Below are 13256 nucleotides of genomic sequence, written 5' to 3'. Positions count from 1 at the left end.
AGGATCCATAATATGCTCAACAGAGGGACAAAATGCCCTACTTTGAAAACAGAATGGCATGCTCTGTTCTAGAATCATGTATTCCATTATACTGGGGGATGGACCCTCAAATGCCTAAGCACAGCAGCTCATAGGATTGGGCCATTATCACAGAAATATTTATGGAAAGGCCATTTCTCATTTTTGACTGGAATACAAATATGTTTTTGAACAATGGAGTGCAAAAGAAATGTATTGGAGGTTGTGGTAATGGGTACTGGGGAGTAGTCAAAAACAAGGAGGAAGAACTGAGTACACAGTTTAATTTGATAGATATAGCCCTATGTTGTATAGAAGGCAACTGTCGGGGGAGCCCATCTTAAAGCATTTCCAGTGACTTTAGCAGAATAACCCTGTGCATAATATTCAGTGCCTTTAACTTATGAAGACTGAAGAATTTCCCGGCTTGTGAAGCGGCACTGTTTTTGACCTTTCAGTTAGTGTGAGCTCAGCAAAAGGTTGCTGATTAATTTTGCCCCTTAAACTGTGGTAGCTGGGCTGTTCATTCCTTTTTAATAAACAGGCCCAATTTTAATGCTGCTGACTTAGATGTAATAAAATATTCTTTGTGTTAGGCTTCCAGTGTATTAATAATAGGATCTGTATTAGCAGTTTACAACTAAATGACATTGGAACCGTCAACGAGCTTGCATTAAATCAATTTTATAGCAGGGCTGCTTTGTCTGTCGGATACCTGATACTTTCCAACCTTATAGGGCAAACCTATTTCTAAATAAGCTTCGAACAAAGGGTGTGAGGATTGAACATGTTCTGCAGGACCTTCACACAAAGAGAGGATTTACTCCAAACACTTGTTCTCAATATCACAATTAAATGTGACAACCATAGAATCGGGTAAAAGTTGGATGTGGAAAAGGAGATAATATGAGGCTGAACTGAAGTTTTAAATGAGTCAGGATGTACAAATTTAAGCTAAGTGACAGATTTCAGAATTACCAGCAGTGGCTGAAATGTATAAACTGAAATCCGGTTCTCAGTTATCTAAGTGTTAGCATGTTTGGGAACAAATAGTTCAATGGGACTTACTCCCAAATGTGCATGCTTAGACTTGCAGCCTTACAGCACGATTCTGAACATGTTTAGTTGGAGGTAGATCCAACTCTGTTACATTGGACATTCTCTCTAGCGTGGCACCACCTGTACATGTGCCATGCTTTACATAGAGCCTTGTGGGAATCTGGTCATTTGTTGTGCCTAGCAACATAGTGAAGCAATAGTTACCGGTCATTCACAGCCAATCAGAATTCAAGAGAGGCAGGGACATAGTACATAAGAATATAAGATCAACCCTGCTGGATCAGGCTCAAAGAGGCCTTTCTAGTCCAGCACCCTGTTTCACACAGTGGCCCACCAGATGCCTCTGGGAAGCCCACAGATGCAAGAGTTATGTGCATGCCTTCCCTCCTGCTGTTGTACCCCTGCAGCTGGTATTGAGAGGCATCGTGCCCACAGTCATCAGACTAGTAGCCATTGATAGATCTGTCTTCCCTTAATTTGTCTAAGCCCCTTTTAAAGCCATCCAAGCTGGTGGTCATCACCACATCCTATGGCAAAAAATTCCATGGATTAATTATGCACTGTGATTCCATGAATTCCATGGATTAATTTCTGAAAAAAGTGCTTCCACTTGTTGGCCCTAAATTTCTCAATCTTCAGTTTCATGGGGTGACCCCTGGTTCTAGTGTTGTGAGAGAGGGAGAAAAATTTCTCTGTCCACCCTCTCCACTCCATGCATAATTTATAATGGGTGACTTCAACTACCCACACATACACCAGGTAAATTCACATTCAGGTAATGAGAGCGAGGCCAAATTTCTAGATGTGCTAAATGACTGTGCCTTAGAGCAGTTACTTACTATGAATATTTATATACTGCTCTTCAACAAAATTCTCAAAGCGGTTTACATAGAAAAATAAATAATACAGAAATAAACAAGATGGCCCCCTACCACAAAGGGCTCACAGACTAAAAAGAAACATAGGGTAGACACCGGCAACAGCCATTGGAGGGATGCTGTGCTGGGGTTGGATAGGGCCAGTTGCTCTCCCCCGGCTAAATATGCGTATCACCACTTTAAAAGGTGTCTCTTTGCTCATTTAGCAGGGCTAGGTAACTGGTTGAAGGACAGGAAACGGAGGGCAGGAATAAATTGACAATTTTCACAATGGAGGCATGTAGGAAGTGGGGTCCCCCCAGGGATCAGTACTGAGACCAGTGCTCTTTCAACTTGTTCATAAATGATCTAGAAGCTGGGGTAAGCAGCGAAGTGGCAAAATTTGCAGATGACACTAAACAATTTAGGGTAGTGAAATCCATAGCAGATTGTGAGGAGCTGCAAAAGGATCTCTCTGAACTGGGTGAGTGGGCGACAAAATGGCAAATACAGTTCGATGTAAGCAAGTGTAAAGTGATGCGTATTGGTACAAAAAACAACACCCCAGCTTCACTATACGCTGATGGGATCTGAGCTGTTGGTGATTGACCAGTAGAGAGATCTTGGGGTCGTGGTGGACAGCTCATTGAAAGTGTTGATTCAGTGCATGGCAGCTGTGAAAAAGGTTAATTCCATGCTAGGAATAATTAGGGAAGGGATTGAAAATAAAAATTGAAGTAAATATTTTTATAAAATGAAAATATTGAAGTAAAAATTACTTTAATATTTGACCAACTTCAGCAGTGCAACCATTCTAAGTCCTGTTTTGTAGAAGATTTAATCAAGTGTGGTGTAGTAGTTAGAATGTTGGACTAGGACAAAGAAGACATGAGTTCAAGTCTCCCATCCAGCCATGAAACTCACTGTGTGACTCTGAGCCAGTCACTTATCTCTCAGCGTAACCTACCCCACAGAGTGGTTGTGAAGATAAACATAACCATGCACACCGTTCTGAGCTCCGAGGAGGAAGAGCTGGATGTAAATGTAGTAAATAAATGCATATTCTACAGATTTCTTTTTAAAAGGGATATAGGTTGATGTTTGGCAATGAGAGAACAATTAAAATAATTGGTCCACTTTCTAAGAGTTTGTATTCAACTCTTAGATTTTATAAATGATGTACTTTCTACCTAGACTAAAGTCACACTAGGTCTGCAGTCCTAAACACGTTTACTAGGTTGTGAGCCACATTCAGAAGGACTTACTTCTGTGTAAACATGCATAAGATTGCACTGTAAGCTGTGCACCTAAACATATATTCCAGGTCTCTTTGAAATTCCTGGTACTTTCGAGTAAATTTGTTTGAGGATCAAGGTGGAAAATTGACTTGAGCTACAGCAAGAAAGCAGATGTTTTGAGTACTAGCACAACTAGTGGATATTGAGGCTCATATTCTTTGCATTGTGACAATGGAATGTATTCAGGAAAATGTAAACAGAATACAATGCCTCCATATGTAAGTTCTTCTTTGGACACTGCTGTCAAATTAGAAACAGTGGCTTACATCCCGCAGGGTGTGGATTTAGTCTGAGTCAGGGATGTGTGTAAAGTTAATTTTCAGTTGTTTTTCACCTTAGATATATAAGTGTACTTATATTTCTACTGCCACCAATTATACAATGAAGCCTCTGTAACTCTGTTAGTTTCTTTACCCTGATAACATGGCTTTGCATATGTGAGGAGGGTTTGTTAGAAATCGCTCTCAGATGTATTTTAAAACAAAACAAGAAGAATATTTATTTAAAGACATTATCTGAAGTTTGTTTGACTGATTAGTAGGACTGAAATCTTGCTTGGTTACATAATTGATGATTTGAACTTCTCACAGCACTTAGTTACTTTACACACAATATACAGGAGGACCTCGATATTCGCTGGGGTTCCGTTTCATGGTTGTACCGCAGATATGGAAACCGTGAATACTGAGGCATCAAGTTAATGGGGAATTGGGGATTAGGTTTGCAGTCGCGGGAAAATGAGAAAAAAAATGTGGATTTTCAGCCAAATTATGGAAGGGGGACATGAGGGAAGCTCCTTACCACACTTTGGTGTCTCCCCCCCCATCATGCTGTGCCCCCAGAATGCCCAAAAATCAGCCAAAATTTGCCATTTTTTGTTTTTATTTTTAAAATGGGAGCCATTTTATGGCTCCAAGAAACAAAATGGTGGCCAGAAATGTCCTCCACAGTCATTTCTGGCCACCTCTGACCCACAAATATGTGAGGTCAATGTGGGTCATCCCCCCCCGCCCCGGCGTATGCCGAGGTTGGGCGTCTTTTACCCGACTGCGGATACATGATCCGCGGATGATGAATCTGTGGATAACGAGGTCCTCCTGTATAAGGCTTTTCACCCAGTTCCTTCCCAAAGCTGTACTTTATTTTTAGACTGTCTTATCCTTCGAGTCTCAGAACAACTCCTTTTTGAAACTGTTCCTACCCAGACCCAAATCCCTACTCTAACAGAACTTCCCTTCCAACTTCTGTCACTTTCTAACTGCCTCTTATGATTGACAGCTCCCAAGAGTTCTAAGACTATTTGCATAAAAGTAGTCCTGTACCATTTCATCACAGGGGTGAGGGCCCTGCTGATCTAACAGCGTAGTGCCCACGCTGCCTCCATGCATCTCAAACCTGCTTGCATGCTGTTGGAGAGGCTGCACGGTTACTTAAAAGAGCATCAGCACTGAAACGCTGATTCTTAATGGGAGATGGATGGAGGCATCATGGGCACCCTGCTTCTAGATCAGCAGGCTCCTGCATGGCATGTTAGCCAGTATAAACACAAGGCATTTGTGCATCCACTCTTTGGCACTTCTTGCAACAGCAGAAGCTGCCCTCTGTCTAGTGAAATTGAGTAGCAGTAATTAGAAGCATGCTTTTGTTGTTGTTCCATATTTCTTAATATAAGAAAATCAAAATTGAACAACGCTTTCTTATTTCGATAGGAAGAGTTTTGTAATGGTGTATGACAGAATAGGATTTTCACCGATGTCCTTCAAGAATACTTCAGTAACCAATAGCATTAGAATAGAAAGTAAACTGGAACTTTAAAATCTTTTCGATGCTGATAACTAGCAGAAGGAGATAGCTCTTTTCCCATTATCCTTCCATTTTATGAGAAATGGTTTCATGCCTTTTCTTTCAAGAAAGGATTGTTTCCATTATGCAGCTCTAAAAAGGAACTACTGTCTTTGGCTTTGCTGTTTTTAAAAAGTCTTTGTTAGTAACTTTGGTTCCCAATTCATTACTGCAGTCAAGTAGTTCAGAGCCTGGTGCAGGAGATAAACCCTTTGCAAATGAAGACAGCATCCATTTTCCTTACACCTCGGGCCACACAGAATTGATTGGGGTAATAAAATGACAGCACCTTGTAAAATACTGACGGCTCTTTAATTTGAAAACTAGCTTCAGCCTGATTCAAAGCTTGTTTAAAGCTAATTTATGGCTTGCGTAATTTTCATCTGAATCCAAAGTAAAGGATAATGTATGAAAACTGATAGAGTTACCATAATATATTCAAATATGTCACGCTGGAGAGAGAGCTTTTTTTCTTTTTGAGTAGCAGTGGCTTTTTTTTAAAAAAAGCTCTGTATTTGGTGTGAAGTTAAATATGAATGTAAATTAGTATTGAAACCTCCCAGTATTTTGTTTCAGATGCTTTACCTGTATGTTATTTGTATGAGTGATCTTTAGTGTGACTATACATTGTCATGTTTTGAAGAATCATTATTCCATCCTCCTCCTCCTCCTCATCATCATCATCAAATCTGTGCAATGTTTAGGCTTTCTTTTATATATTTTAATAGCTATCGTAAACATAAGTGGAAGTGATGGGGCTCTTCTGGCTACTAAGACTCTCTTCCAAGGCAATTCTTGTGGGCTGTGCTGACGGCAATTAGCAAAAATATTCTCCTTTGATAACTTTGTGATTTAATATTACTCAGAAATTCATATTTTACTTAGTTTTGGATTTTAATTTTACATAGGAACATTATTCAAGATTAATTTTAATGTACACCTTTGTTATTTACATTGAGTATTAGCACACTTCTATGACAAATATTGTGGGTTTTTTAATCAAATACTTTATATTTCATGTCAAACAAAAGTTTCATTTGGCCATGTGACTGTGCTTGTTTAATATTGCAGTCATCTGACCAGGGCCAAGTGTGTGACTTCCCCCCTGCCCCAATCAGTGACCACTCAGGTGTGTTTGTCTCAGTGTTTTACTGTGTATGAGGATGCCTTACTTGTTTCAGTTGCTTAGTATTACTTCAAAATGTTTGAAGTCATTACATTAAGAATGACCAAATTCTTATGAGTGTTAGGTGGATTTTGTGTTTGGTTTTTGGTGCTGTACTGAATAATGGTAATGAAAAGTGGGCTTTCAAGGGCACCAAACAAACAAAACTAACCCTCAAGCTCATAAATGTGCTCCAGTTCAGTTTGATTTTGGCTCCCTGTTTGCTTCCAAGATCTGATGTTGCTTTCGTACCATTTCCCGCCCCACCCTCCAAATCTTCCTGGAGTGATTCCAGCCAGTCAGGGGCACTCATTCCTTATAACCAAGAGCCAGTGTGGTATAATGATTAAGAATATCAGACTAGAAGTGGGGAAACCCAGGTTCACATCCTCACTCAGCCATTGAACTCAGGGTGATCCTGGGCCAGTCACCATCTCTCAGCCTAACCTACTGCACACAGGGTTGTTGTGAGGATAAAATGGAGGGAGAATACCTTGGATGCCTTCCTTTGGTATTTGGAGGAAGGGTGGAAAAGTAATATAAATACAAATAAGAATAATGACACGGTGATGCCAGTCATATTTGATTAGCGATGTGATACTACTACGGGTAAATAAAGTCCAAAGGCATTGCCCTCACAATGAGTGAGTGGGAGGAGGAAATGCATCTTGATTGCTGAGGCAACTTGACAGACACTTCCTGTTTTGCTGTACTGCACAGAAATCATTTGGGTATCCTCACCCTTCATCACTAGTGTAGTGAAGCAAGACAATGGAGATTAGACTAATAGCCTTGGTAATGCTGGACTTTTTCCTATCCATAAACATTTTTGCTAAGTTTTGCAGTGTCTCTGCAAAAAGATTGCTGAAAGGGAGGTTATTTTCAGGGGAGGTCAGGGGAGGAGAACGGAACATAAAAACTGCCCTGCTGGATCAGGCCCAAGACCTATCTAGTTCAGCATCCTGTTCCATCCTGTTCTGGGAAGCCCACAGGCAAGAGATAAAGGCATGCCCTCGCTCCTGCTGTTGCTCCCCTGCAACTGGTATTTAGAGGCATTTTGCTTCTCAGGCTAGAGGTGGACTAGTCACCATTGATAGACTTGTTATCCATGAATTTTTCTAAGCCCTTCTTAAAGCCATCCAGGCTGGTGGCAGTCATCACATATTGTGGCAGAGAATTACATAGGTTAATTATGCATTGTGTGAAAAAGTACTTCCTATTTCTTGGCAATCCATTTCACGTGATGACCCCTAATTCTAATGTTCTGTGAGAGGGAGAAAATTTTCTCTCTCTCCGCTCACTCCACACCATGCATAATTGTATAGACCTCTATCATGTCACCTCTCAGTCATCTTTTAAAAAAAACTAAAAAGCCCCGAGTATTGTAGCCTTACTTCATAAGGAAGGTTCTCTAGTTTTTGCCGAATGCAGCACCTGCCCACTTTCAGCTCAGCAGTGATTTCTTTTTATCTACAAGTTAGATGGGTTTGATCAGAGGCATGGTCCATATTCTCCACCTATAGTCCTGTTCAGTGTTCCCCCTAAGACGTGCAAGCGTGCATGCGCTCGCAAGTATTTTTTGTCTGCTCAGTTTATTTTAGATCCCACTCAGGTTGAATCAGGAAGGCTCCACTCTGAATGCATGTGCGCGCACACTGCCTTGATACTGCCACCCAGAACAAAATTCATTCTGCACACAGATGAAAAAATTAGAGAGAACTCTAGTCCTGTTCTACTGTTTTCTTGTCGTAATGATGATCCTCTCCTGCTCCTGTTCCCCAGAATCTGGCTGTTATACACACCAGGATCCAAAGGGTGACATGTAAACTGGGTTTTTCCCAGGCATCTTCCCATTGATTGCGCCCCTTGAAAAGTTGCTCTTCAAGGTTAGGGTGTACCAAAGAGTGCAATATGATGTGGTGGTAGCAGATACTCCCAAAAGGGGAAATGGGCATTCTTGGCTCACGTGCAAAGAGGCACATATGCACAGAGGGCTTTTCAGTTCCTAGTCACTGTCTGACATCCACACAACGGAATGCTGTCATTAGGGAAAGGCAGCCCTGACAGTGTTGAACAGGGTGGCTGCAGAATGACATAGAACAGCTTCTGGGCGGTTGCACTTCCGTTGGAAAGCTGTTTTAAGTCATTCTGCAGCTGCTGTTTTGAGCAAGACCTCTGGGCCTCCCTTTCATGTTCCACAGCAGCCCCAGCGGGTCCCTGACACTGCCAATTCACGGCAGGAAATGTCAGCCACCCTATCTAAACATGGTTTCAACTCTTACTTGTAGTAGCCATCGGTGTATCCACCATGTGTGTATGTATTCAGTAGCTTTTAAAAGGTCATTTATATTAACGGGATCATTTCTATCAAGCAACATTTTCCAGGCCATAGTCTATAGATAAATACTATTCCATATGGTTTTATTACCAACAAGACATATACTCTATTTGTGTTTTATGTCTCCTGTGATTCCCATAAAGACAATAGAGATGCTATGTAAAACTTAACACTCTAGTTCTTTAACAGTGCCTTTCCACCCCCCTCAAAATATTCAGTAGCTTAATGAACAGTATGGTCCATTAAAAAGATACTTGATAGGTTCAGGTTACAGATATATTGCCTTCTATACGCTGGTCAGAAATTACAATACTCTCTTAGTGACTTACGGCCGATCCCGATAGTAATGGAATCAGGCACGTTTCCACTTTTTCAATGACTGTAGCCATAAGCAAACTTTCAAGTGGATATTATATGTACCCACTGGCAAGAGAAGATCTCCTATTATAAGGTAATTTTTTTTTAAATTGCCCTAGGGCCCATTCCAACCTTGCTACTCTGATGGTACCCGCTATGCCTGCTGTGGGGCTCAGGAACAACACTGCACCTGCACAGGCGAGAGAGGCAGACTAGTCAACGGATATGAATGTTGCTTGCACTGCGGTGTGACTCTTTAAACCAGGGGTTCCCAAACGCTGGTACTCCAGATGTTGCAGAACTACAACTTCCATCATCCACAGCAAGAATATATTGTAGCTGGAGATGGTGGGAGTTGTAGTTCGGCAACATCTGGAGTACCACAGCTTGGGAACCCCTGCTATAAACAGTTGTATGTGCATAAGTCCATACAAGTTATAGGATTTTAGGACATTTAGATTAATGGTGCATGCTGAAGACAGTCTATTGGTGCACATGAACATATGTTGTTTTCTGGGGAAACTGAGCTTTGCATGCAGTGCCCTTAGAGATTACCTTCACCCTTTATGTTTCATCCATACACTTCAGGGCAGAGAGCAGGAGTGAATTTGCTCTAGAAATTGGTCCAGAAATTAGAATAGTGGCACAGTACGTAGTACACTATAATACTCTTTTAGTCTCTGTGTACTGAACTATTGTCCTTCAAGTACAAGACAGAAACACTTTTCTGCTCTCTGGCAAAAAGGCCTTTCAGTTCTGCTTGTGTTTAAGAAAAAGTTTCCGTGTACATTTGCATAGATAAAAATGTAAATCCCTAAGTGCTTAAGTCTTGTACATTTCTTATAGGACACTTCTTTTCTTTCCAAAGGTCCTGCTGCTAGTAGAATATACAGGTATTGCAGACTATGCATGAAGTTATTCAGGTCAGTTAATAAATACAGAAAGTATCAGGAGGCTATTAAAAGTCTATTATAATGGTAACTTGAAGTTATATTAGGCTTTTGAGTAGTAAATCTCAGAAGTTTCCAACTCCTTTACAGTCCTGGATCTTATAGCAATAAATTTGCATAGTACTGAAGGTTCCCCGCCACCGCCTTCCAGGTTCTTACTGTGCTTTTCTCTTTATAGTTCAAATTGCAGTCTAAAAGTAGAATGTTATCCAAACTTTCAAGTTTAAGTTGCTGTCAAGTTTAATTGTATTTCTGTGGCAATTTTAGCTGGTAATGCACCCAATTTTGACATTTTTATTTCAGTGTATTATTTAGATAAACATTAATGTTTTCTTGAGAGGAGGTGGAAATTTTAAGTAAAATCTTGTGTTTTTCAGTTCTTGTTCAAGCTTACTTATGTCTTTGGTTGATTCAAGAGCAGAAATATTTTTCCCCTTTTCAAATGAGTCAAGTGCAAAAAGAAAATACCTATTAGATTAGTATTTATATTGTAAAGCAATGTTATTCATGTTTGCAGTGCTGCTTTGTGGAATGTGCGACTTTCATGTTTTACATGTAAAAAAGACATACAGAGGCAACATGGCTTCACAATTAGACAACAGAGGAAAATGAAAAGATATAGTTTACGAATACAGAGGTCCTTTGTTTCAGTGCCTTGGGTCAGACCACTCTGCCTTGTTTCATGCCTTGAGCACTCTGCCTTGCTAAAGCTCTAATGTGAAGTACCACTTCAGCACACTACTGAGGGGTCTATCTGTCTCTGTTGCCCTCAGGACTCCGAACCGTCAATTGAGATGGTCTCAGAGGCCCCAACTAATGTTGTACCCTCTACCTCAAGAAGTAGCTCTGAGCAGCTGGTATCGGTGGCACAGAAACATCCAGAAGAGGTAGGCCATTCTGTGTCTATACTGTTACTAAACTGATCGTTGGGCTCTTAGATTTCTCTCTCGCCTCCCTCGCAAAATTTGTATTTGGTGTCGGTTTGTTTCCACTGAAGAAGGCAATGAAGCTAAACCTTGTGTCAGGTTTACCAGAAAATTTCCTTTCCTCTTAAGATACCAGTTACCAGTATTTGGATACTGTCCTTTAGCAAGGCTATTTTAAAATTCCATGTGATAGAAATTTGGGTTATTAGATAACCAAAACCCAATAAATCTATCAGCACAGATCTCAGGGTTCTGAAGAAAGATAAACCTGGCAATGAATTTTGGAAGATTTGGAGCTATTACGTGCAAGAATTCAAAAACAAATTAAGAGGCAGAGGAATTGTTAAGCGGAGAAGTCTTGGAAGCAGTAGCAGCTGGTGAGAACGGCGCTGTGGGTGGCGGCTGCAAGAGGCACCTATAAAAGGAAATTAGAAGGTGCTTATCAGCTGTGCTGCCGCACCTGCAAGCTGCTTCAAGCAGTGGTGCTCCACCTGGCATCCTGCACAGCGGCGGCACGGTTCCGGCACTCACCTGACCCCTGCGCGTGCTGACCATGCAAATGGCCTCCATGCATGCGCAGAGGTCAGGTGAGTGCTGGAGCTGTGCTGCCACCACACGGAATGCTAGACAGAGCGCCGCTGCTCAAGGCGGCTTACATGGGCAGCAGTACCTCTGGTTAAGCACCGTCTAATTTACTTTTAAAGGTGCCTCTCGCTGCTGCCCCCAGAACAATCCTCACCGGCTGCCAATGCTTAGAAGAAGAGGTGAAACAAAGTTAAAGAACCTTGCAGCACAATCTGGTGTGTGCTTATTCAGAAGTAAGTCCTATATAGAGTGAAGCTTATTCTCAGATAAATCTGTATAGAATTGCAGGACTAGTAATATAAATTAACTATGCTTGTTGTCCGTTTAAGAGAATTAGCAAGAATGGAGGTTAGAAGATGTGGAAGAACACAGTAGAAGAAATTGTGGAGATAAATATTCCTGACTCATTGCAATATTTTCCTGCTAATATCTGCATTATAATGCTCATGGAAACTATCTGTAGTTTGTCAACAATGTGTATGGAATACAAAGGTTTTTTTATAATTTGTATTTGTGGGGCGGGGTTGTGTGTTTATAGACTGGGGTGGATTAACTGGCTGTGTCCCTGTTGGAAATCAGCATTTGGATTACCAAATAATTCTGAAAACCGTAGATATTTTTGTTGTCCACTGACTCACTCAAAGCTTGGTTCCTGCTTCCTGGGCAAGGACCAGTGTGTGCAAGCATTCTCACCTCCCCTAAAGAAGCTTCCTCTATACCTCTGGGCATAGTTGACCTTGGTAACTGACCTTTTCACTCCATTCTTGATCTCTTTCTGCTGCTGTTAGAGTTCTGTGGGGGCTGAGTTGCACCATTGGTCCATATACACGGACAAGAAGCAGCTCTCCAGGATTTCTGACAGGTATTTCCCAGCCGTACTTGGGAAACACCTATATCGGGCAGCAGTGATATAGGAAGGTGCTGAAAGGCATCATCTCATACTGTGTGGGAAATGGCAATGTTAAACCCCTCCTGTATTCTACCAAGAAAACCACATGGCACTGTGGTCGCCAGGAGCTGACACCGACTCAATGGCACAACCAACCAACCAACCTGGAGATGTCACGGTTTGAACCTGGGACCTTCTGCATGCAAAGCAGATGCTCTTCCACTTAGCTACAGTGCTTCTCCTGAAGGCTGTTCCCTTTAAACACAACTTTAAGCCACTGGTATACTGTTAACTGCTCTCTGCTGGTCTGTCTTTCCCCAAGGGAAAGCATTCTAATGTCACAGTGCCTTGCGTTCCTTGTGTGGAGAGTTTGTAACAGTGGAACTAGCAGTTGCTGTCTGTCATTCCTTGGCCTTGTGATTTGACTTTCTTACATTTCCTTGTTTCTGCCCAAGACAGTGACTAAAACATTTCCTATTCAGATTCTCCACTCCACCTTCTGGGAGGCTTACAAAATGTCCGTATCACGGTTGGCAGTCCTTCTTTCCTGTTGCTTAGTAAACACACTACAGTGTGTTTCCTTTTCTTTAACGTTATAGACAGGAGAAATTGAGGGATAAGTGTTACAACCCACATTTGAAAATAGTCTAAGACTACATAACAGCTGGTTATTTCTCAAGGCAGAATCATTTTTTCTGGTTGCAAAGTTTATCAATTTTCATATTAGCACTACAATTAAACATCAATTATGTATCCCAAAACAGATCACATTTACTCTATCCCTCACAGTGACAATAGCTCCACTTTTACTTACACTAACTTATCCCATTAACAAAAAGGTTGGGGCTACAAAAAGAAGGGAAAAGGTTAGGAAAGGGACATATATGTGTCTTTGGACTTACACTGTTGTTTAGCTTAGCCACTAAAAGCAGTCAGAAGATCTGTGCTGCGGCTTGTTTTTTAGTCTTGTGG

General features: G+C 41.2%; 1 protein-coding gene across 17 annotated transcripts in view; it reads left to right on the top strand.

Moving 5' to 3' along the window:
* PHF14 (PHD finger protein 14) overlaps window positions 1-13256 on the top strand; it is a 209759-nt gene that overhangs the window by 142367 nt on the left and 54136 nt on the right. For 11 of the 17 annotated variants that reach the window (XM_053259907.1, XM_053259903.1, XM_053259904.1 and 8 more), the window contains one exon: window positions 10658-10771. The exons of 4 other annotated variants lie outside the window; for them this stretch is intronic. In XM_053259907.1, the coding sequence (XP_053115882.1) occupies window positions 10658-10771 (114 nt within the window). Of the gene's footprint in view, window positions 1-9802; window positions 9858-10657; window positions 10772-11514; window positions 11629-13256 lie in introns of those variants that run through there. 2 more of the 17 variants (XM_053259911.1, XM_053259917.1) reach the window with 2 other exon arrangements.

This window comes from Hemicordylus capensis, chromosome 6, assembly GCF_027244095.1.
Source record: "Hemicordylus capensis ecotype Gifberg chromosome 6, rHemCap1.1.pri, whole genome shotgun sequence".
NCBI lineage: Eukaryota > Metazoa > Chordata > Lepidosauria > Squamata > Cordylidae > Hemicordylus > Hemicordylus capensis.
Note: the sequence above shows the minus strand (reverse complement) of the source record. Positions and strands in the feature narration are given on the sequence as shown.